The sequence below is a fragment of the Pezoporus wallicus genome, unplaced genomic scaffold (assembly GCF_028554395.1).
Source record: "Pezoporus wallicus isolate ANWC-B61680 ecotype Strahan unplaced genomic scaffold, APGP_CSIRO_Pwel_v1 scaffold_7107, whole genome shotgun sequence".
Taxonomy (NCBI): domain Eukaryota; kingdom Metazoa; phylum Chordata; class Aves; order Psittaciformes; family Psittacidae; genus Pezoporus; species Pezoporus wallicus.
In genome coordinates, this window is record NW_026642114.1 from 3558722 (window position 1) to 3585084 (window position 26363).

The following is a 26363-nucleotide window of genomic DNA, read 5'->3' on the forward strand; positions in this document are numbered from 1 at the left end:
GAAGGTTGACTGTTTAAAAGATATTATGTTCTCAGGAATTGCAGTTCTATTGCAGTGGTCCACATACATAACAATTTGCTTCATCTAAGCAGTGCCCTATACTGCATTTACACAGAATGAATATGCATTACATAAAGACACACTGCAGAGAACTTCAGAAATGATTCAGTGGTGTAGAATACCATTGTTTCAAACACTGTCTTCCTATTGCTCCTCTTTCAGCATCCGCACCATTACTGCTACAGGAAAACTGAACACCTAGTAACAAACCAGTATCCAAACTGAACTAGTATATGAATTGATGTTTTATGTGGGAAGGAGCATCACAGATTTTAATAGAAGCTCTGAGGTGCCAAGCATTTACTAGAACCAGCAGCTATTACCATACACTCTACTGTAAAGAAATGTTAAGACACTGAGACATCCCTGCTCCATCCTACCTAGCAAAACATTTATCTGCATCAATATACATATATCTGGAGTCTATAAAAATAGCAGTTTTAACATCAATTCTTCCAGTAACCATCATTTAAACCTATTCAGTCCATAGCACTAGAACTACCCAAGGCTCCCCCGGTTTTGCAGATAACAGATTATAAATTCCAACACACAAAACCAGAATGTGTCCTCCAAGAGGGCAAATGCAAATTCCATTTAGCCTTCAGAACTTAAGTATTAATTTATGTGATGTTTTGAGCTGGTAGGTCACACAGCACTCCAAGAGCCAGGAATTGTATTGTGAGTGCTATTTCAGTGCTATCCTAAGCAGCTGAGTATAGAAAAGTAATTGCAGGAAAACTCAAATGTGGCAGAATTTTTTTATAATTTTATGTAGACTCTGGAAAATAAAAACTATTCAAATTATTTTCCACCTCAAATATCATACAAAAAAGGTAAAATTAAGATGACATAATATAAAAATTACTAATGGGTGCTACTTTTTTTTTATTTTTCTGAAAAGAGCTGTCATTAAGTTGAAGATTATCTGATTAAGAGTAAGCTCAAGGTTTTCCCTTTTGTGCACACAAATTGAAAGATTTTCTCCAGATGAGTTCTGAATGAATCAAAACTTGGCAAATTAAATTCACCTTAGGGACATTTCATCCTTGAGTTTCTAAGGGTAATATTAACATTTACTATGAAACCACGTACCCCGCTACATTCATGATACAATAAATCTTTTATTTGAAGTCTGAATTTAAATGAAGCTATTTAAAGAATTAAAATTCTGTCAACTTTTGCTCTTCAGAGGCAGTATTTGTTTATTAATATCTAGTAAGTATTTTCAGTTCACATATTCTTTATTATTCTAAAGGATGCAGCGTCACTAAAATAATTCAAACTACAGACTGTACCTGTCAGCACTAATGGTTCAGCTTACACCAAAAATGAGGCACCCTACCAATTAAACCAGCACACAACCTGAATTTTCTCTACAAACCACATTGAATTGAAAAATATCAGGAATCTGATATTTGCCATGAGATCATTCAGTTTAAGAGAAGACTTAAGACTTTCCCCTTCAGAAAAGGTAAAAAAAAGTAAAACTTAAGAAACTGCACATAGATACTGCAGTTAAAAGAAACATGAAACTGAAAAAGCTGCATATGCATCTAGAAGTGATCAGCTTCTCTATAACTGTTTTGCTTAATATCTAAGTATCTCAGTCAACAAGAAATAAACCAGGTCTTAGTTACCTCTCTTTTTAGTCAACTGGAAAAAAAAAAAAAAAAACAACAAACAAAAAAAAAAACCAACAAACCAAAACCAACAAACACACTATTTTATAATGATAATGGATTTGTATATAATAGGATCTTTTATAATTAATAAGCATATAGCTATGCATACTTGATTATCTCATCTCTCTAAAAGTTAAGGGAAACCATTCCCAATTAGAAAAGAGAACAAATAAAGGTGCAAAGAAAAAAAACTAGAACAAAAATGTAAAAGATCAGCATTTCTGAAACTTCTTAGTTTTTATTGCTAGGAAAATTGTTCAGCACAAAAAGATGGGCATGCTGTGTTTCAAATATCTGTGACCAAAACTGGGCAATATACCTCCTCCCAAAGGACACTTTCTTGCAAAAGGGGAGCCCCTCTATCATTTTCAGTAGGCTGTTTGCCATAAGTCCTTGTCAAAAGAAAAGAGGGTAGTCACATACTGGTTTTGGCTGTAGTCCAGGACAGTAGCCTATTTGGAAATTTGAGAATGCTTCTCTGCATTGGGACAAACAGATGCAGCATTCTGAACACAAATATTTGCTACAAAAATACTCTAATGTTTCAGTCCATTACCCAACCTGCTGTGGCAGCTGGTGAACAGTCATCTTTTTAATTAGACACTCTTACTGATTAATTAGTCTCAGAACACTGAGCAGTGGAACCCTGCACAATGCCATTGGGACAAAAAATATTCCTCTTCCCAGTGCTAACAATATCCTTTGGTATTGCTGCAAATAACAAGCTTGATTGATTTTCTACTCGAACTAAAATAGCCTTCCTATATAAGTAATCCTCTCAATCCACAGCTAAACTGTTTCAACCCAACTTTCACACAAATAAAATAAAGACAAAACACACACAAACATGGCATCATCAAGGCACCAGTTTCAAAGTTAACTGCATTTAATCTATTTGCATACACTCATTTGTAAAATCCTCCACTTTCCATTTACTAACTGTGTGAGCAAGCTAGCAATAAAAATGAAAAAAGCTAGGTAATATTTTAAGTATGAAACAAAGAAGAAAGCACCTTTTCTTGTTTGAATACTTTGGTAATTTCGAAGTTTAAAAAGTAAATACATTTCTACATTAGGTTTACATGAAAGTTGATCTTCAGTCCTTTGAGATCAGTTTGCAAATAGATGCACCAAAGAAAACAGATAATTAGGGCTATCCCAATACATGGAAGACTGTGCTTAAGCAGATGAAATTCAACAAAAGTATTTGCTATTTTCAGTTATCCTATTTCTAAATTTTAATTTTGGAAAAGAGACTACTCTTACACTTTTGGGAGAAGAGATGATAAAGACATCCATTTGTAGGACTTTTCACTATAAAAAAGCTTCCATTCTCAGAAGGTGCTTACAATAATGAAAAACATCTGTTAAAAATTCCAAATATATTTCCCTGCTGTAGCTCCTCCTTTTCTGTAGACAGAAGAGATGCAGGGATGGCTTTGTAGCCAGCACCCCTTGTCCTCCATGTCACACACAATGGATCCTGACTAAGGCACCTAAATACATGCACTGCAGGGCTTGTGACTAAATGGTATGAGGAAATCAATGGGAGGAACAAGGAACAAGTGAACAGTGTATACAGACTGCTTCCACTTGCATATTTTACTGCTCTTTTCAGCAAACAAGTGCTAAATTTTCATTTTACAAAATGGGCCTGCAAAACACCTTGACCTGAGAAGTCTCCAGAACTCTCAAACCGTAATTTTCAGGTTTTCTTTCCTTTTCACCTTATAATGAGTGGATGTGTCTTGGGGGAATCAGAAATAACAACACTGGTCCAAACAGAATGGATTAACAACATATATTAGCTCTAAAATTATTAGATTTCATATAGGCCAAATCTCAATACATTTGCTCCAGAATGTACTTTCAGATAACTGGTCCCTACTGCACGAGAACTGTGCGATTAGTGCCAATTTCAAATTATTGCATTAATGAGATACCTTATTTTCATGATATGGCAATATTTAATCCCCAAATCAATGCCTCTTATATTTGCTTCAGCTTGTGGAAGAATTCTTAAGATTTTGACTCTTCTAGTGAGTGGCTTGAAACATTATTGGCCCAGATGCAATACAACATTACAGAGTCAGCAAACAAAGCTATTTTTTGGCCAACTTTTCCAAAGCCTGACCCTTTAATTTGTTATCTCTAACTGCTCTGGGCAAATGCTCATATTGCCAAAGGAAATTATGATAATATACAAATAATCTTATTTTTGGTCCTCTTATGTCATTTGGAAGGACAGCCACTAGGTCTTTCTTAAAGACTCAAAGTCACCATCCATCTCATGGGCATTCACATTCATACGCAAACTTTCATTACTTTTGAGCAACATAATACTGCCAGCACCTAATTCATCTGAAACCAGGCTTCTTTTTCTGATCAATCTTTAAAGAATGATAAATTTAAAACAAGCTTTGTTTCCTTAAACCAGAGCAGCAGCCTTTAAAAGTCTATATATGCTGTTAAATGAACTTTGTACATACAGCTTATTTCTTAATGGAAGTCAGACTGTATATGGAAAGTGGTTTATAAAGAAAGTTTTCAAAGTACAGAATGTGAATGACTGCCCTTTTTTCGGCCTTCATTATTTTACTTACACAACTACATACAACCCTTTCTTTCTAAACTTAGGAAAAGGGATTTGAGTGTGGGTAACTTCAAAAGTCATCAGTAACAGCATTACAAAACAGGCACCCAGCCAGTAACACAGAAAAGGATGGAAAGTCTTGCCCTACAAATTCAGAGTGAGAACACATACAAGAATGAAACCATCTAAAGCAGAAAAGCAAAATGTTAATAAGACACTGTGTAAGACGCAATAAATAAAACATCTGCCGCAATTCAGATACAAGTTTTCTTTATCACTGCCATCAAGTGACAGCAGATTTCTAATAATTTACATATTGACAGCACCTGACACTTGAAAGGGACACAGCGAGGCCAAGTGGAACATAATTATTGCTGCAGAGGATTCAGTCACCTCAATTGTAAATGGGGTAAACTGTGGCTTGCCACTGATCAGTTTACTGAAGCTCAAAATACATCTTGTCATAGAAAAGTTCACCGAATATCTTGAGAGGAGCCAGTGAAGCTGAGCATGAAATAATGACAAGTAGGCAGGAGAAAAAACTCTGTCAGCTAAGTGACTCTACCTTTTGCATGGTTTTCTACTTATAATCTTTTAACAAATGGATCTGACATGCTTTTATAAAAGTTCTAATACAAGTACCAGTACTACCCCTTCATTATCACCACATAAGCAGATTTTTCTCACTCTGATTTGCCTTTGTCTTTTCCTTAAAATAAATAAACATACAAAGATAAATATATACACATTTACCTCTGCTGATTTATGTTTTGTTTCCCCTTTCTTATACTGTGCCATGTGCAACAAGGTCAAAAGCCAATGGCACACATGCCAGAAGAGTAACTAAGGCAGATTTTGACTGTTATAGAGATTTATATATATGTCAGAAATGAAGCAGCTGCCAAATTACAACTCCTACTCTCTAAAATTGTATGCAAGACCTACTACTGTGCTCCAGTGAAAATTTCTGAGAGGCTCACAGTAATCACCAAGCTGGAACTCAGTAGGAGACATAAGATTTAGCAAGATAGTACTTGTCAGTAAGAAAGTATTTGTGAGAGCATAAGTATTTCTTTCTCCTTTTCCTCCTGGAACTCCAAACTTGTCTAGAAATGGGAAATGCATCAGCATGTGAATGCTCTGATATGGGAAAGGAAGCACAGTTCACTAGATCATCCTTGACAGACTGCTGACCTCCACTGCAGAGGACATGAGGACATGCCTTTTTGCAGAATATTAAGTACAGCACTGACTTTTCTAAATAAGACAGAGATTTTATTTTGCTTTCTGTGCTGAACTGAAACACTAAAACAAGCCCCAAATTACTCTCCTACAGAACAGATTGAACAAAACACTCCTCTAACTGAAAAAAAACTGTAGAAGATTTCAGAGCTCTGTAAACAAATGGATATATACAGTGCAAGATGTATACCAAATCTGTCAAGGGATGTGAATAATAGTCGGCCAATCTAACATACTACTGCACAAACTGCACACAAGGGGAGTAGAACAACAAATTTGTCTGTATCAGTCTCTAAATTAAGATGTTGAGAATCTGCTATCATTCAGTTCATCACAAGGAACACATTTTTGTCCTGCCAATACAATTACCCTCCTCCACTAGCAAGAACAGTTACACAAGGAGGTAAAACAGCAACGCTGTAGTAAAGTTACAGTTTTTATCAGATTTTTCTGAGTTAGTCATAAATTAGGAATCCTACTGGTAATTCCAACTATCACCTCTTAAGCTATGATAGTAAAATGACAGTTTTCAAGAACTGTTCCTCAAGTTAGCCCTCTGAAATTGTTACAAAATGTTCAAGGAAGTAATGGGGAGCTGTTTATAGGAGAAAGCTTTGAGGGGGAGTTGTGTGAGAAGGTGAGTAGGTTGGGGGCCAAGTTCACATCTTTTCACATCTCCTACCTCTTGTATCTCAGCACACTTTATTCTCAGCACGGCAAGTGCAGAACACTGCCACCTCTAATCACCTAGGAGTGTCTTATGGAAATACACTCAGGAATGCACACACTTACAGAATACACTACTAAAGTGGTCAAGACACTCACAAAAATATCTAGCTTCCAGAAGTAAGCCTAAACAAGAGAGAAATGTTAAGTAGAATGACCAAAATACAAGGAAACAACGAATCTATGTAAACTTACGCATTAACTGAAAGAATCAAGACAGAAGCTACGTATTTGACTGAAAAAATAAAGTACATGTTGCTGGTGTATTAGGATAGTTGCATACAAACAATGCAGGAAAAAGAAATCAATCCTGCTTTTTCATACAGGAGAAGCAAGTGAGCAATCAATAATACCCAAATAACTCTGAAGTTTAACATGCATATTATTATTGACACACATAACACTACAATAAAGCCTTTAGGAGGATTCAGAAAATAATATATACATACCCATCCCTCTCTCTCTTTCCCAAATAGCTTAATTCACATTACCAACACACCAAAATGAAACTATCTCTTCACAGACATAAATATCAGATAATTAATTTAAAAAAAAAAAAATAGTTGACAAGCTTTTCTGGAGCACCAATATTAACTATTCCTAAAAATGAGTCTTCGCTTTGCCATAGACTCTCTCCTGTTCATTCCTTTTCATGAAACCTTTCATGCAATGTATACCAAATGATGTGATTACCAGCAGTTAGATACAGCTAGACCATGGAAGAAATTTTGTGATTTCACAATAAAAGATTTTTTTTCCTGAAGTAAAAGTCTGCAAAAATGTTTCAATTCAGAATAGGATTTAATTTCCTAATCCATAACAGCATAATATTTTACACTGAATGTTGCATACGATGTCATGTTCCAGCATACACATCACTGAAATATTTCCATGATGAAAGGGCCAACTGCAGCAAAGTGTTTTTAAGGCATAAGGCCCCATCATCAAGATAAGGCTTGCATCTGAGAAGTTTTTCACTCCCTCCTCCGCCGTGAACCAAACATCTTCCCCACTTTCGGAAAGCAAGAGCAAAATAATGGAGGTGGTTTTGATGCAACATACAGCTGACAGATGTCTTGTGAATGGTTTCTAAGGAAAATATAACCCAACTACAATGTCAAAAAGAAAAATTTACACTATCAAAACATTCTTCTTTATGTGTAAAGGAAAAAGAAGCCATGAGGACAGCTCTCACTCTTGGGAGGCTTTTAAACTTTACAAACACAGCAGGTAGGTCAAATTAAGAGGACAAGTATCAAAAAGATACAACAACATTATGCAAGGCAACTTTTACTAACATCGCTTACCCCAGAATTTTTGTATGGACAGATGATTCATTTCCTACATAACAAATCCAACACTTTCTCTGAGCAACATAAAATTATCTTCCTCTGTTTCTGTCATTATGGCCATTTTTGAGAGCACTGTTTTTCTCAGAGCACATAACTACCCTGCAGTGGCAAGAATTCTAGAACCCCAAATGGTGAGTTTACCTCCTGACACTGCACAGAGTTTCTGTTCCTGCAACACAGTAGTTCTCATTCTTTCAGTCACAGCTATAAGCAATATGGAACATCTATGCAATTTCTTAAAATTGTTTACTGATGGCATTACGATACAGAATGGAAACAGATTCCTAGAAAGATTCTCTTCTCAAATCACTCATACAGAAAGGAGAGTGATTTACTGGTAGGTAAAAAAGGCATTAACATTCTTTCTTAAAACAAATAACAAAGAAGTAAGAAATACCCAAGTTTGTGAGGCTTTCTTTGGGGTTTTTCTGTTGCCCCATTCTTTAATTTTTTTTTGTTATTGCTGTTTCTTGGGGGGGGGGGGGGGGGGGGGGGTTGGGGTGTTTTTTTTTTTTTTTAGTAAAAAACAGAAAAAATTAGGCGTATAGAGAGCAGAAACTGTTGAAAAAACAAACTTAATAAAAAAAACCAAACACCTGAACAACAAGCTGATGTGCTTATTATAATCACAGCAAGTGGACAGAAAGCTAAATGTCAAGCATTACTACAGATATAGGTCAACAATTTCTATTGTTAATGCCATTCAGCAGGTACACATGGCAGGAGGTAAAATCACCTAATAACAATTTCAGTTGCCTAAAAAAAGGCAAACTGTTTCACCCTTTTCCTATTTTGTCAGTGAATAAAACTGCTGCTCAGAACTCATTTTAACCACAGGAGGGGGGAAAAAAGAAAAAAAACAAAAAAAAAAAAAAAAAAATCCACCCTTACCATTGTGATGAGAACTCTGTATTTATCCAGCATTGCCTGGTTGTCATGGCATCCTGCCAGCAACTGCCAAACCTCTGCCCTTAGTGCTTCTGGAACACCACTTTTCACCAGAGTAGACAACCCGTTTGGTCTCACAACAAGATTACTGTGCCTGAGAAACAAACAATCATTTGAATATTATACTTACTTGAACAGAAATCAAAATAAAAATCTTTAAAAGTTTTTAACTTCCCAACATTATTCTGAAAACTAGAGTTAACTACTGGCAACACAAACTTTTCTTCCACTGGTTACACTAAGTAGTAATGGATGGAAAAGCAGATGGAAAGCAAAAACTCTGCAAAGATGTACAATAAGAACCAGTGGCAAAAATATAGTTATATACAAATTCTCCAGGTGCAGAGAAATTAATGAAAATTAAAACAACAATCAGTTGCAGAAATTTAACCAAACTGGCTAATGAAGAACAACTGGAACTGAAAGTGGAAACCATGCATCTGTGCAGATAATTCAATTTAAATATTTGTTCAACATATACATTTAGCTTAGGTTAAAAAAAAGGAAATTAAAAATAACCTAGGCTACATAGAAAAGTAAATTTTGGAAAACAAACAAAAGTCAGTTTCAGAAGTACTAACATGAAAACTGAAGTTCCAGTTTCAGACTTCATGCCAAGAGTATTTTTCAAGTGCCACAAAGCCATAACACTTGCACATACCTTGGTAAAATCCCACCATTCCAAATAAATCTGCCTAGTAGTCTGAGCTAGTGATTTACTATCTTGTGTGTTTGTACACACACAAAGAAATGCAGGAAGACAACTGCAGGATGACTGGTGTTTTATTTTTCAACACTGCAATTAATCCTACAAAAGTTGGTACACTGAATTATGAAAAGGCCATAATCAGACAGACTGAATTCTAAAGATGCGTTTTTCAAAAAATAATCCAGTCACTAAACCCATGCATTTATGATAAAAATCACTGCACATGGACCATATTGCTGAGCATTCAGTCACAGATGTTTAAAATCCTGTCTGAGTTAATAGTGTTTACTGATCTAGATTAAACCTCGCTTTGACTTACGGTAATTTTCATAGCAATGCAGCAGGAAGCCTGTGTGAATTGACTCTTTATTCTTTCCAATGTAGGAAGTGCTTTGATCTGTTATTGTTTTGACTGTTATTATGTTTTTCAACTCTACTTGTAGGAGAATAGTGAGAGCAGCAGTTTAGCCAAATGCTAGCAAGCTGCAATTAAATTAAATAACCTACAGTTTCATCCTCCATTTTAAGTGAAGGTTTAGAGTACTCATTCTTTGAAACGGGCCATCAAGGTGTAAACAGTTCACCACTACTACTGTTTAAAAGGTGCCCTAAAGAAATTTCTTCTTCCTATGCTCCAAGGATTATATACCCATTTTTCCAAATGACCTGAGAATTCTAAGAAAGAGTATGATTACATAATGTCCTTATTCTTTTAAGCACTAAATTATTTTAAATTTTACATGTGTACTGCAATACAAGTAATTTCAAACTTTACCATTCAGTTAGCCAAATTAAAAGCCAACTAGTCCCTTTTCTCTTTCTCAGTACATCTTGCAGCAAAATCACATTAGACTAACGGCCTTGTGATGTGAAAAAGCTAGAAATAAAAAATATTCATGGAAATATTAAAAAGAACTAGATAAGTGGTTACAAAGTTTTGAAAAGTACGATCAGGAATAAAATTAAAACAAATAAAAAAAATTAAAACCACCACATCAGAAATTTAAAGCTCAGGTTGTGTGAAAATGAAGCATCCATAGCTCACTTCAAATCAGATTAGTTTGGGTACTAATTGGAGGTGGGGCACTAGGATGATCAGAGCACCTGTCCTGTGAAGAGAGGCTGAGAGAGTTGGGCTTGTTCAGCTCGGAGAAGAGAAGGCTCAGAGGAGACCTTACAGCAGCCTTCCAGTACCTAGAGGGGGTCTACAAGAAAGTTGGAGAGGGATTTTTTACAAGGACAAGTAGTGACAGGACAATGGGGAATGGATTCAAACTGAAATAGGGAAGGTTTAGATTAGATTATTAGGAAGAAATTTTTCACTGTGAGGGTGGTGAGGCACAGAACAGGTTGCCCAGAGAACTTGTGGCTGCCCCATCCCTGGCAGCATTGAAGGCCAGGCTGTACAGGGCTTTGAGCAACCTGGTCTAGCAGAAGGTGTCCCTACCCATGGCAGAAGGGGTTGGAACTGTATGACCTTTAAGGTCCCTTCCAACCCAAACCTCCTATGATATGTGTTGTACGAGAAACACAGGTGTCCTTCACTGAGGACTCTGTAAGCATGTAAAATAAAACGAACAGCTAAAAAGGAACATTCCCACAGAAATGTGTCAGGGAATTTCCTGCTCCAGCAGGGGGATTGGACTAGATGATCTTTCGAGATCCCTTCCAATCTCTAGCATACTGTGATACTGTAATTTTTCAGCAACATCAAGAAAACAATACAAATGGCTTATGGCAACAGCTAACAGAGATGCAAATGCCATGCTGTAATGCCATCCTTACTACTGAATGTACAACTGAGAATTAAACATGATACAGTATACCAGATTTGTTAAATATTGAAATAGTTTGTTAAATATCGAACTAGTTTTATGGTACAGGTAATACTTTAGCAACATTAGTCCATGCAGTAAAGCATAACTTTGTAATTTTAAGAGACAACTTCTCAGTTTCTCAATGTCTGTTTGAGGAACAGCTTGATCATTAATAGTCCTTGCTCTGTATTCTACTATAATGAACAAATACGCATTTATCCCTCCTTTGGGTAGAGGCCCAGGCACTTCACACTTCTAGACACTTTCTGACATCTGTTTGGACAGACCACAAGAGAAACAAGCATTCAAAAAAAAAAAAAAAAAAAAAAAAAAAAAGCTTGTCTTATTCTAGTCTTATCCTTTAGCGTATTTTTTTTAGGGGAAAAGAAATGTGTCATTCATGAATGCTGACATCTTTTAATTTGCTACAAAGTGCTGCAATTCTCCTGCACAAAATGCAAAGACAATTTTAAAACATCAAAGAGGAAGGATATAAAGCAGCAATGCATAGATTATGTTCCAACTTAACAAGTAAACAAATATTTCTAATCAAAGATTGTTATTGACCATTACTACTGCCAAAAAAAAACCAAACAAAACCCACAAACAAAAGAAAGAAACTAACATAAAACCCAAAAACACAAGGAAAAGCAAACAATCAAAAACCCCACCACCTACATCAGAAACAGTTCCATACTCAGCTAAGCTAGCTTGCAAGAACAACTTCCATGCTAGGGATGTTGCAAACAGTAAAACAATTTAAAAGTTATTCCATTACTTCACACCTGCTTATTGACTTTTTGGTAAATTATCTTATTGCTGTTTATATGTTTGAAGGAGGCTCTTGGAGCAATGTTTCTGCTGAGTCAGACCATTAGGTTAGAGTGACATTTTAATGGAATTACAAGAAGCAACTAAGGTGCAAGAAATTTTTCATCTGACAAATAAGCACACCAGTTTTCCAAGTGGAAATGTAAAAAGTAAATAAACAAAAATTAATAGGTGCACAGATATTCCACTAGCATATGGTACAATTTTCAACACAAAAGATTTTACTTCAATCTATTTTTAGCTTTCAAATTGTTAACATTTTTCATATGTCACTGTTTCCAGGTTTTGTTTTTAACATAGAACATCATGCTATTCAAGAATTCAAGTATTTTATACAGTTGAATTTAACTCCAAAGTTAATAATCCTTGAGACACTCCTGAAGAAAATGTTTGCTACTGCTAGTCTTTAAGCTGTCCGGGATTTCCCATTTCTCATCCAATTTTTAACTGATTTGAAGTAAGGTGTTTTAACTATGAAATGATTCTCCAAGTTAAATGCGTATGTTAGGACTTCAAAATAGTTTACTCCAAAAGTCTTAAATCTTTTGTCTCATTGAACAGTATACAACAGTAATTTGAAGAAATAGTTGGCCAGGTGAAATTTGAGAGGATGAGCTGTGGGCAGTTTTTTGTGTCAGCATGCTTACCCTCAGAAGTCCAGGTATTTGGCACAGGCAAAAACTAATCAACCGACAGAAAAATTAAATTAAAAAAAAAAAAACCCCACAACAATCAGAAAGTAGCATTTTCCAATGCAAATGCAACCCAGATTGAAATAAACCTGCCAAAATCATTGTTGGCTTTGAGGTGTACAATATAAAATCATAAACAATTTATAAACTCTCTCTTGGGATGTCCTTTAGAACAGGCTTTGGAAAGTTCTACACAGCTCCAGAGCAGATCTATTTACAGCCTTTTCAGGTGAGGAAAACACACTTTATAGGGATCAACTGACTCCCACACTTTTCCTCTCTGTGTATTTGTACAACCATTTCATTAAATATTTGTGCTTCCCAAAGAGATCTTTATTGGGTGACAAAACAGTTAAAACAAGCAGGAGGAAGGGTTTCATTAAGCTCAATAAAATCTTGCGATGGCTCATTTACTAACCTCTGAGTAAGATCTCCATTAAAGATGAGGTCAGCAGCAAGAGGCTGTGCTTCTCCAAAGCTACAAAGTGGCCAAGTAAAGGGGGTAACTGCCCAAATAAATCCTTAAAATGTTTTTCAACTCTCTTTTTGAAGTTAGGAAAAAAAAATTTTGCCAATTCCAGACTAAGGGCCTCCGATTATTTTTGTCTCAGGCAGCAGAAGCTATTACTTACAAAGGGAAAACCGAGTAAGTGGTTCTAGCATTTGCTAATACTGTAAGGTCTCTTAGAGATAGAAAATACACAGACTTTTTCCTATCTTGGCAAAGCATATGCTGTTACTGAAGGACTTTATTAAAACGATAAAAATAACACTGCTGAGAACATACTCTAGGGTTACAAATAGCCTCCATTTCACTCTCCAAGAGTAACAGTTTCAGTGAGGATCACAGTCGTTCTAGAACTCCTTTCCAACTGCCTACATATATCCCATTAAAAAAAATTAGTGTTCATAAAAAAATCATTCAATTAAACATACATGAGCAAGCACAAATGGCTTACAGAGGGCAGAGTTGTTCTGTCTTTTCCACTCTAGCACTAAGAAGCACTGACGTTCATGACAGCTTAACATCCAGCCCCAAGGTGGCCAGAAAGTTCTGCGTTTAGACACCTGAAGTGTGAGCATACATGGACACATCCTCAAACACTGAATGAAACAAGACTTTTGCAGACACTGTGGGAGAAATCTGTCAAATAACTGAAAGTTAAAATAAGAGGATTTACCAGTCACTTTTAAAGTGATAATTCAATTTGTTTCGTATTTTAGTTTTTAAACTGTGTAAGCTGAAGAATTTCAAACCTCCTGCTAAGAGCATATAGTCTCATAAAACAAAAAAAGGTTAGTATTTACAGTCTAAATTTAAGAAACAAAACATTACCATTTCCCCAGTAATTCTCCCCAGGAATACAAAATCTTCTCAGGACAATCCTTTGACACATCACCAGTGCCACTGGAGAGTTCATTATCACTCTCTGCAAAATAAAAAAAAAAAAAAAAAAGAAAAAGAAACAGAAAAAAAAATAAAACCTAAAGCATGCACAGATTTACCAAAGGGAACAGACATTAAAGATGCATACATACAGGTCTCAGACAAATTCTTCTCATATATCAGTTTTAAAAACATCAAATGACATGGAAAATATTAGTGGAACCAAAAAAATGTTTAGCAGACTTGACAAAACAAGTGTATTAATAAAGTTACCATAAAGTTTAAATGAACAAGACTGGAGAACAGTTGACAGCACTGTTAAGGAAAAAGGGCTGGGATCTAGGAAAGCATTATGTGAGAAAAGATTCAAGGCTGTCAATTATCCATTTTAATGAAATTTCACAGTGCAGTATTATCTAAAAGACACATCCACTCCAGACTTCATATAAAGAGAACTCCCATCTGAAGTACAGCACATAATGCTGCTTCATTATACTGCATCCCTTGGCTGACATTCTGCTCCCATGTGATACTCTGATATCAAGAAGCCTACTCAGAGCCACAAAATAATATTGTTAATGAAACAAATTCATGGATAAGCAGCAGAAAAACAACACTAACATTTAAGGTTATATTGCATGTAGCAGAAAAGAATGTTTCAAATGGAAAAGAAACCTCAAAAGTATTAATAATAGAACACTTACAAAGGGATACATCATTATATGGCTAATACACAAAGCCAGAAGAGTATGCGAGCCTGGGATAGTGTGCTCAACTAGCTATCCAATTTCCAAGGGTCTTACAGGTCTACATAGCTGTCCACAGTAAGTTGACCAGTGTAACTCTTCTGAGCAACTCCTCACATAGAATCACAGAATCACAGAATAGTTAGGGTCAGAAAGGACGTTAAGATCATCTAGTTTCAACCCCCCTGCCATGGGCTGGGACACCTCACACTAAACCATCTCACCCAAGGCTCTCTCCAAACTGGCCTTGAACACTGCCAGGGATGGAGCATTCACGGCTTCCTTGGACAACCCGTTCCAGTGCCTCACCACCCTTACAGTAAAGAACTTCCTCCTTATATCTAAACAAAACTTCCCCTGTTTAAGTTTGAACCCATTGCCCCTTGTCCTATCACTACAGTCCTTAATGAAGGGTCCCTCTCCAGCATCCTTGTAGGCCCCCTTCAGACACTGGAAGGCAGCTATGAGGTCTCCATGCAGACTTCTCCAGGCTGAATAGCCCCAACTTCCTCATACTGTCTTCATAGAGGAGATGCTCAAGTCCCCTGACCATCCTTCTGGACCTCAAATACAATGAAATTACATTTTTATTTATAACACATTTTAAAAAAACAAACCAAAAACCTCAACTTTTCATTATCATTCCAAAATAAAATTCCTCCCTACTTCTGTGAATACCCAGAGTCACATTGCTCATGAACATGGCTTTGCAGTTATTTGGACTTTTCTCAGTTTTATCTGAATAAAATGCTGCTAAAAATTAAACATGAGTACAATTTCAACAATCCCAAGCGTTGATAGGGCTCCAACTCTAAGCGTCTTTACTACACAACCTAAACACAACAAAGAGACACAGCAACGGCCCCATTATCCTCAGAAACCTATCAAACTATGGACAGTTTTTATTTTAGAAGGTCTCCAAGGCTGCCTTCACCTATAAACTGAGCTGTCTCAAGAAGCTAAAACAGAACAAAAAAGGAGGACCAAAGCTACATCTGCTTCCCAAATCCCCCAGATAATCTCTTCACACTACTCAGTCACATCTGGTTGTTGGCCTAATATCTTTAACATTAAACACTTCACCTCCAAGTTTATGTAGACAACAGCAGTAGTTCAAGCAGAAGAGCATCTTCAGTACTTGAACAATTATCCTCTTAAGTCTTCACCCCCATCACTCTCACTTCAATTACACATTTCTAATTTAGTCTCAGCAACTGTCAAATATAAGGCATTAATAAAAATATCATCAGTGCCTAAATTTGCCAATGGACTGTGAAGACAAAGATAGCATATACTGTATTTCAAGGACAATTAACATGCTGCCCTGAGAGATGAGAGAAGCTTATCAGAAATCTCACTGAATTTCAAATTGTACATTAGATTAGCAAAACCCTTTGAAGAGACTGAAGAACTATAGTGCCTCTCTACAAGAGCTACTGGTGAAAACAAACTAATCTTGCAGACTGAAACAAAATCTGATAAAGATGAGTAAAATCCCCAACCAGAGCAAAATGTTTATAAATGAAGTTACACTGAATGTTTTCAGGAACAAAGCACCCTAGTGGTTATCTGATCCAAACCTGAGTTTGCCAAGGAATATTAACATCAGACAAAAGAAACAAGCCCCTTATTTTCTCACTACACTGGTACACTATGCAAAGTTCTTAAGGAGATCAGTGTTACATAGCATATGAACTCCAGCAAAATGTATCACAAAGCTACAGTGCTTCAGCCCTGAAAATTCTTTCATCTGGAAGGCTTATCGATATTTGGAATGCATTATTCAGTTGTATGTTAGAAAATCACAAGCCTTGATTAGAAATGCCATATGCTCCCTTTCAAAAGACACTAATGTCAAAATTCAAAATGGAACACAGCAAAGAGAGCATAAACAGCTTTAAAAATACCTACTTTTTTTCCACTATTCTGACCTGTGTAAACACTTAGGTATAAATTGAGGGGGAGGAAAAAAAAAAATTTACATATATATTAAAAAGTATGTATTTATATAGAATACATATATAAATTTATATATATATATAAAAAAAAAAGAGGCTGTGGGAGGGATATTTAACTGTACATGTTCTTCTGAGGCGTACTTACATACTTCTTTTTTTTCCCCTCCTTGTTTTATAGCATTTATAAGCCAGCAACATTAGCTAGAGCATGATTTTATCCATACTTATCCTGCTGGGAATGCCACAGCTTCCTTACTCTAAATGTGCTGTGTACTTCTCCCTTCCTCCTTTACTTGCCCTGACCTCTCAAAACCTATTAAATGGACAACAAAACTTATGCCTCATCAGAATGAGAGGAGGATGGGAGACATCTCAAGGAAGCTAACCCGAGAGGCTGGGCTGTAAATGCGTTCACATGGAAAATAGCCTTTAAGAATACTTACAGATAACAGTACACCACTTGGCTTATTTGTTTGCTTGGAACTCCAATGTGATTAACAAAATTCACAAAAAGCTCACAAAAAAAAAAAAGCTTTCTGGATGCCTCACAAACCAAATCCCTGAATTCAGAGTCTGTTTAAAGCAAGCCTGAAGGATTGCACTTACACAGCCAGCATCTAAACAGCAAGCTTCACTCTGCATGGCATCAGCACAGAATCACATAATACTCCAGGGTGGAAGACACCTCTGGAAATCATCTAGTCCAATCTTCTACTCCAAGTAGCTCTAGTTACATCAGTTCTCAGGCACCAGTGTGGGTAACTCAATCTCTGATGGTGTTGGCTGGGATAGAGTTAATTTTCTTCACAGTAGACAGTATGGGGCTATCTTCTGGATTTGTACTGGAAAGAGTATTGATAACATAGGGATGTTTCAGTTACTGCTGAGGAGTGCTTAGAGTTGAGGCTTTTTATGCTTCTTACACCACTCCACCAGTGAGTAGGCTGGGGGTGCACAGGAGGGAGGAGTGAGTGAGCACCTGCCTGGTGTTCTACTGCTAAGCTGGGATTAAACCACAACAGGAGGGTGCTCTTGAACATGTTCAAGAAAGGTACCCGGATCCCTCTGAGTAGAGCCCAGCTCCTCAGCATTATCAACCACTCACCCAGTTTGCTGTTATCCACAAACCTGCTAAAGGTGCTCTCAGTCCCATCACACAGGTTATTAACAAAGACATTTAACAGCACTGATCCCAATACTGATTCCTGAAAGATACCACTACTTGCTGGCTGCCAGCTGGACTATGCACCATTGTTTGATTCTTTCATCTCAGCAGTCCAGCCAACCTTCCAACTACATTATTTTTCACTTAGCCAGTCCCTATCTCATTGATTCAATGATAAGGACTCTATGCAACACAGTGTTGGAGTCTCTGCTCAAGATATACAGCATCCACCACCCACCTCTTGTCCACAGCACTCATCACATTGTCACAGAAAGCAGTGAGGTTGGTCACAATGATCTGCCCTTCATAAATCCACGCTGGCCATTCCAAATGACCTTGTTTGTCCTTCACATGTTTAGAAACTACTTTTGGGAGTATATGCTCCATAACTAGTCCCAAGGACTGAGGTTAGACTGCGCTGGAACCTCCTTCTGGCCCAATGACATTTGCTTTTCTCTTTCATGCATTTGCCATTTGCGTAAGTTAAATACTGAAGCCTGTACAGATATGAGTCATGCTAGGGAAGGATCTATGGATGACAGATTTTGTATGTAGTCTGTTTTGCTAGTCTACCTACAGCCAAACAAATGTATAAAAAGTGGTCTCTTTCAAAAATCTGTAGAGGTATTCAAGAAGAAACTAAAAAAAAAAATGAAACTGAAAAAAAGCTTGACAGCGTATTGGATATGTTTAATTTTGTGCCTACTCCATTTAGAAACACTCATTACATAAATTATTCAGTATATGAGCAGACTATTCAGAACAGGACACAAAAGAGTTGTATTTTAAGTGGCCCAGCACTAACATTTATTATGTAACAATATTTTATTGACTAGCCTCAAGTATAACTTTCCCCCCTTCTTTAGAAAACAGACTCCAACACAAAGAAGTATGACTGCTGGTATGAAAAATCTCTTAGCACTTTAGCAGCACTTTTAGCAAAATAAACTATGGCTCATTATTCTTGGTAACCAGTATGTGGAAAATGCTTCCCCAAGTGGTCCATCTTCCATGTAGCAGAGGCATTTTTTTGTATTTAGTCTGATCCAGAATAGCCTGAAAGGCTGTTTTGAGTGGAAAACAAAACTTCCAAAATTATAACAATTACCTTTGATATGAAATGGCAATACGGTTATTTTGGGCCAGTGGACATGTGCTTGGGTTTTCTGTTTAGTTGGGGGGGTTTTTTGGTTTGTTTTTTTTTTTTACAGTGAAGTACTTGTAACTGATGAAGTGTTGCAGAAGACCACCCTAACAGCAGTACACATTTGAAGCACTGTAATACCACGAGAGGTTTTAACTATCTCCCAAGACAGACACAGAGTGATTAAGATGAGCGTTATGAAACAGCTCCACCAGTTACTGAATTCTTACTTATTGAAATAGTCTTACTTTTTAACTTGACTAAAGAGAACACAGGTCTTGATCATATAGTCCCTTGCACATATTTGGCTAGCCTAACCCTACAAGCCTTCAGTTACCCCCCTTGAGCAGTTCATTCCAAGGACTTCATTACTCTTACTCCATGGATTATACCTCTTAGTTAGAACCTAATTCTTTTTACCTGCAATTTACTTTTCTTCTCCCAAGCAATTTTAGCACATCACCCTTTATAAATAAATAAATAAATAAATAAATAAATAAATAGAAAACACACCAAGAAAAACCCAACCAAAAACCCCAACATCTAAAGCTTGCTTTTTCTTCTCTAAAAAAACATCCGTTTCTTTCCTCAAATGACATGTTCTCCAGACTTCCACCATTTCTGGCTTTTCCTCCAATTGATAAGAGGTGTTGAAACAAAATACTGAGCCATCAAGTGTTTAAAACAGAAAAATTATGCACACAGAAACAAAGTCTTGGCCTCATCTTCCCCCACATTTATTCTTACAGCACAAGGCCATCAAATACAGAACATGGAGCACGCTTAGAGGATAACAGTAGTATTCACAGCAGTCCAAGTTGTGCAAAGACTGTAACAAAACACTATGAAAGACCAACTTAGAAATGTCAAATGGCACAGATCTTCCTCTCTCTGAGGAAGTACTTAACAGACTCTCTTTCAAACAAAAAGTAACCAACTAATGTTTTTAATCTTCTTGGGTTTACAATGAAAGAGTACATTTTTTCATTTAAACAATACTGCCCTCATCCATATTTAACACCAGTTAAAAATGGATATGCAGCCACTTTTCCAATAGGTTCAGTTCTCCTTAAAGAGATCTACTAGGTTACTACATCACAAAAATATGACAATTCCTCAGAAGTTAAACTCACTTGTCAGTTAACAAAAAAGGCAAATAAGGCAGGAAACAATATTGTTAGTTCAAACAGTTTAAGCATAAAAGTAAATAAGTGAAGTACACAGTCCTATGATGAGTAGAAAGCATGAATATGGCAGATAAAAATGAACAGGTGGGATTTGAGCACTGATGTGAAGAACAGAGAAGGATTTTTAATGAGTTTAAATTGAGAAGCTGTTACACGTGAAATAAAGAGTAGGTGGGACTGAAAAATGATATAGTTGGAGCAGCCTGAAGGAGAAGGAAATTAGGTCATGAAGATAGGTGGGAATAGAACTGGAATACTTAAAAAATGAGAAGTTTGATTTTTATGTAGGAGAAGAACAAAAATGAAGGGGGAACTGAACTTGGCAGCGTATTATCAGAGCAATAAAATATAGACGTTACTGGCATGGAATCATTCCATACATACTAGATAAAAGAAGATTGCGAGAAAAGAGGAAATCACGGAGTATGAACTATAGGCTTGCCAAGAAAGATAAGAGTGAAACAAAGCTTAAGTCATGGAATTCATTCCAGTATTAAATAAGGCAGATTTCCAGAAAGGCCCGTCTTTTCAGTGGATTACAAAATATTTTGATAAACACTAAAAGATTTCAAAATGACTTCCAAATCAAGTATTTATGAAATTACAATCCCCAGCACATTTTCTAATTTAGGAGAAAGAGCAATAATCAGGAGCAGAATAATATGGATTGATGAATATGAACAACGACAACTTGCAATGAACTTGCTCACAGGAACTTTCTGTTTCTATGCAGGTTACATAATTAAGTCAAAGAAAAAAAAATTTGCCAGCTACTTAAGTACATATGAAGGGAGCAAAACCAAAAAAGATACACAAATTCTTCACTAGAAGCAAACCAGTAACAGCAAAAAAAAAATAATCTTATTCTTTTTTTTTATGAACTTTAAGATACGTATTTTTTACTTACAATCATTCAAGCAAAACCTAAATGCTGATGAATCCGAAAAATTTTATTACCTTCCAAACAGTTTGCAAATTTAACTGCATTTCTACATAACTGAAAATCTAGATCTCAAAAAAACTTACATTTGTTAAACACTGAAAGAGGGTGAACAGCATGCTGATCAGATTAGATGATGTCTGTGTTTCACTCACTGCATACAATAATGGTTTTCACACATCTTATAAAGAAGTCTGTGCAAAATCTCTCAAAGGATCCACTCCTCTACTTTGAAACAATCCTATTGGCTGTGTTAAATGGGTAGCCAAATTGACTTTCTTACTACAACAAAAATTCTACATTTAAAAACGTATCTTAATTCTATCTATAGTTTCTACACAGGCCCTGTCATCTTAAACACGAATCATTTAAAAAGTCACAAAAATAAAATTTAACTGTGCATCCGAATCTGACTGTAAAAACATGGGCAAAGAGATGATTCCGCCCTCATGTAGTGAATGTACAAGTGAGCCACCATGACATATCTAAAGGTGATGTACAAATGCTTAAAGCTAAATAAAAGAGTGGAGAAAAATTATCACTTCAGTTCAGTAGTTTTGCTCCCACACAGATGACAAAGCCAACTAAATGCTGCACAGTGGAGGTATTCTTGTAAATACAAACATCTTCCACATGTACTGTGCTGTCTGAAAACTGACATCTTTATCAGATTTGAGATGTCATAATTCTAAGGCAACCGAATTCTTTACTCAGTATTCATATTAACAAATTTGTAGATTAGCATCTACTCCCATATTTGATATAATCAAATGAAAAAAAAAAATCAACATTAGAAACACATAAAAATTATGTATTTCTTAGCATTTTACCAAGGCAGCATGCAAGGCACTTTGCTTATAAAAAACTTAGAATTAACAAAATACTAGGAAGCTAATGAGGTCATTAGTAAAAAGTTGGGGGGAACAGTTTAAGTAATGTCTTTTAATCATCTTTATATAAATTATATAAAGGTGGTTAAGTAAGATTTATTTTTTTAATTATATGAAATGTGAAATTATGTAAGCATAGTAGAGGCAGTTTGAGGTCACAAAAAGTATGGCACTCATGACAGAAACCTGAGAAGACCCTCTAGCAGTAGCAAGTTCTAATTCCTTCTTCAGATTACTTTAAACCACACTTTTACCACACTATTTATAGGCCAACAAGCAAAAGACAACCACTTCTCAAAGCATTCAAAACATTCAAAATAATTTGGAATTGCATGTAGACAAGATGCAAACACAAATTTATGTTCATCTATTACTGAAGTGTCTATTTTGAAAAGTGTCTATTTTACACCATAATCTGAAGTGGTTTTATATAAACTGTAAAAAGATAATTGAAAACCAGAAACATACTTCACCTATGTACCCAAGGAACTGAAAACTCCCTTAACTTGAAAGTAATTTTTCCCATCATTCTGGAAGAATAAAACAAAGCCGTCAGCAGATTTACCTGGAGTATTCATCAATCCCAGGCCACGATTATGGAATTATATTTTGCCTTGAACTCTACAAAGTCAGTGTAAGCAACATGTTTTATTAAAGAAAAAATCCCTACCTATAATATCTACCCAGACACACCCTGCAGGAGTGTCTTGCAGACACTGGAGAGGAAGAGGGGAAGACAACAGCTCGGACTAAGTCACATTTCTTCAAGGGCCTAACCTGCAAACCTAGCTTATAAAGTGAACTCCAGCAGCAACCTGGATTACAGGACAGGAAAGAATCTGATCCCCAGGCAGGTGACCTTCCATATACTCTAGCTCCCCATAAAACTGGAACAGAAGCAAAATTAGAATTCTCCAATTTTCCATTTCTTTTGCAGCCGTGCAATTTCATGAAATACTTCTGTAACCCACAGAAGTGCTTCCAATTCCAAACATTTCAAACACTTGCCTTTTAACAGAAAGGCCATACTTGCATGACCAAATTTAAATACAACTGTAACTATCAGTAACAACTGCTACCATTCAGCACATATTAAAAAAAAGTCTTCTGCACTCAGTATTTTTGTTTTTATATACTGAGGAAGGGATTATATTCTCTCTGGCAGCACAATAACAGCTGCAGAAGTCAACTGAGTGCACTTATTCTATGATTTTTAGTAACAAAAGTTAACTTCTAAGGCATGAAAATAATCCAATCTGAGAGAATGGATAGCAGAGTCCATAAAAATGACATCAGGCCCATCAGGAATAGTTTCTTTTCATTTGGAAGCTACAGATCTGCATTCTTCAGAAGTGCTTGTATTTTAAAACTCATCTTGGCAATTATGGAACTGCAGCAGAAAGTTCTTGTCTGAAGACAGCCACTAGCCAAATGAACTCATGAATTTGGGTTTGTATCATTTTAGCTCATTTTTAATGGAGATGGCAAAAAGACTCCAACACAGTTTAATTTATCATGGTTAGGACTCATCAACATTACTCTGTACTACCCTGTACTCTGCTAACAAATAGTTCCTATGAGTTTCATCAAGTTACCTTTAATTTGGATAAAAATGCAGAGTTGACTATTTCCACACTACCAATGTCATTCTTCTCACTAAATCACCCTCATTTGTTCACACTATCCCTCATTCTAAACCCCTACTTCATCACAAAATACTCTCAATAGCTCTATTGACTCCTGTATCACCACTTCCTTTACTATTTTGCTTTTCTGAATCCTGTAAACAGCCTCTGTCCACCCACAACATTTCACACAGTATCCTGATTTAGTCTGGCTGATCATCTTCAATCATTTAGTATTGCTGACTCCTTATCTATTGTACGCACCATTTTTTGTGCTGTCCAGTACACTTAGATTTTTTGGAAGCTTTCAGGGTCCTTTCATTACTATTTTCATTGTCAAATTTCACCATCTCCCCACAGAATTTCCATACCTCTTACACTATTTTTTCTATCTCTTTTTGTTCTTACAATTTAAGACAGTTAGACAGAACACAGAAATAGTTTTACCCTCCTAAGATTCTTTCTTCTTTTCTTTTGCTGCTCCTTCTTATTCCTACAGCTTCATATTTAAATCTGATTTCTTCTTATTAAATGCCAATAACTAAACACCAAACACATTTCAACAGGATTCTTTTTCGTTTAATAACACTATGGATCAGTACCGACTACACAGCCAACTACATCCCTGCTCGGTTCCTAGCAGTCAGAAAAGTAGTATCTAAATCATTATGAAACCTACTGCTGCAGTAAATAAAAACACAAACCCGAACAGTTCTGTATTCCTGGAAGTCATCTGAGAGCACTCTAGAGGCAATCTCCAACTCATGCTCAGAAAACTTTTTGGAGACTTGCAAGGCGTGTTATCTTTTACCTATCATGAATTACCTGCTTCAAGAATGTCCGCTAAGCATCCCGTGATTACACCGCAGGCAATTTTTGGATTGGAACAAAACCAAGTAATCACACACACAGGACCACGTGGAAAAAAAAAAAATTAACTCAGTTACAATCAGTTTAAAAACCATTTTCTGTTTTTAAGCAGAATTGCTCCCACTTATAGTGATCCCTGATCTTCTGACATTATTCTGATTCAAGAAGAAACTCAACGGTGTTATTTAGTATTCTCCTGAAATATTAAAAAAAGAATTAAAATATTAGAGCCAAACAAAAGTCAGCATTTCATGTATGGTCTAAGCAAGCACTGCTGCTAGAAGAAGACAACTTGTTCTTCCCCTTTGTTATTTGTTTCTAGGACCGCATATTCTCCTTGCAAAAGCTTCTGGAAAGCAAATTTCTCCAATCCTTAGGCTCACACATGCAGCCACCCACTTTATCCTGCCATAGAATGACACTACAATAAAAATGCTTTGGGCAGCTTTGCCTTTTTTGACTAATGCAGTATACCATCACTTCTGTTACATGTTCTCACTCTTAACGCTGCAAAAAGATTAGTTCAACCGATTGTGTTCTGCAACTTTTTCAAGGTTCTACTCAAAATTAAATATTAACAGTGACCTTTTTGCTTGTTGATAAAAACTGATACTTAAATTCACTTTATCTGAAACCATTCCAGGAACTGTAATATTTTCCTCATTATATATTTTAATATTTTAAAATTATATTTTGTAATACAAAACTTCTTATGGAGTGTACTTTACATTCTAGGTTTTGATAAGAAATCATTAATATTAACCATATTTTTAAAATTACTATCTCCAAAGCAAGGAACCTTACATGACTAGGTTGCCAGAAATATCTATTACAATATTAATAATTTAAAAAAGGAGAGATCTTCCAAGATCAACCTCACTTTAAGTAACTACTGCACAGTCTTCGCAAAAGTCTGGTTTTTTTATATAGCTGTTCAGATGAAAAATAAAGCTAAAATGGGAAAAAGCTATTAAAAATCTAAGTATGTTATTTAGGGAATATATCTCAATTTTCTGTAACAGTTGCTGCACATTTGAAAGGGACTATGCCTAACTCTAGTATACTAATTATTTTAAATCATTATTGCAGGGGGCAGGAATCATGTTTGGCCTTCATTAAAACAAAAAGAACAAGAATATTGGAAAAAATGCCTTCTTTCTTATGAACATCTTTATTCATATGCTCATGACATAAGACATCCCACTGAGCTGTGTGTATGCACACACACAGAGTACACAGAAATCAGGTAAGGTCCAGATGAGGCATGCATTCTTATACAAATGAAACTGCAATGTATAGTGCTTCTGAAGTAAATTACATAATATTCTGAGGGCATGCAGGATAGATTATGAAGATACAACAAAAATAAGAGAACGAGTAATAATCCTCAGTATCTGTAATGGGAACACCAGCCTCTGGCCTATGAAATAGTAAAAATCCTTATAATGCACACCTGTCTTAGGCTGCAAGCAGAAAAAAAACCCTATATGGCCAGGTAGCCATCCTTAATGTTAAAGAAACGAAAAAGCCTTCTTCCAAGGCTAAGACAAGACATTGTAAACTCAAGGGGATTTTTTTCCATCATCATAATTAGTACCCTGAAAAGAAAAAGAAAGAAAAATAATGAAGAGATTTGTTTAGATCAACTGCAAATGACTCACTTAACCTGCATATCCACCAGGATAGACAACTTCTAGGCAGATAACTCTAAATGCAGTTTCCATGAGAACAGAGTCACATCATGATATTTTTAATGTCTTCTCTTAGGAAGTAATCTACATTTAAAATTTGCAAACTAG

The 26363-nt window shown here is 36.0% G+C and overlaps 1 protein-coding gene across 4 annotated transcripts in view; it reads right to left on the reverse strand.

Moving 5' to 3' along the window:
- Positions 1 to 26363, reverse strand: part of RABGAP1L (RAB GTPase activating protein 1 like) — a 221024-nt gene that overhangs the window by 173833 nt on the left and 20828 nt on the right. For 3 of the 4 annotated variants that reach the window (XM_057427333.1, XM_057427332.1, XM_057427334.1), the window contains exons 11-12: positions 13989 to 14082; positions 8547 to 8697 (exon numbers count right to left, since the gene is read on the reverse strand). In XM_057427333.1, coding sequence (XP_057283316.1) covers positions 8547 to 8697; positions 13989 to 14082 — 245 coding nt within the window. The remainder of the gene's footprint in view (positions 1 to 8546; positions 8698 to 13988; positions 14083 to 26363) is intronic. The other variant, XM_057427335.1, reaches the window with a different exon arrangement.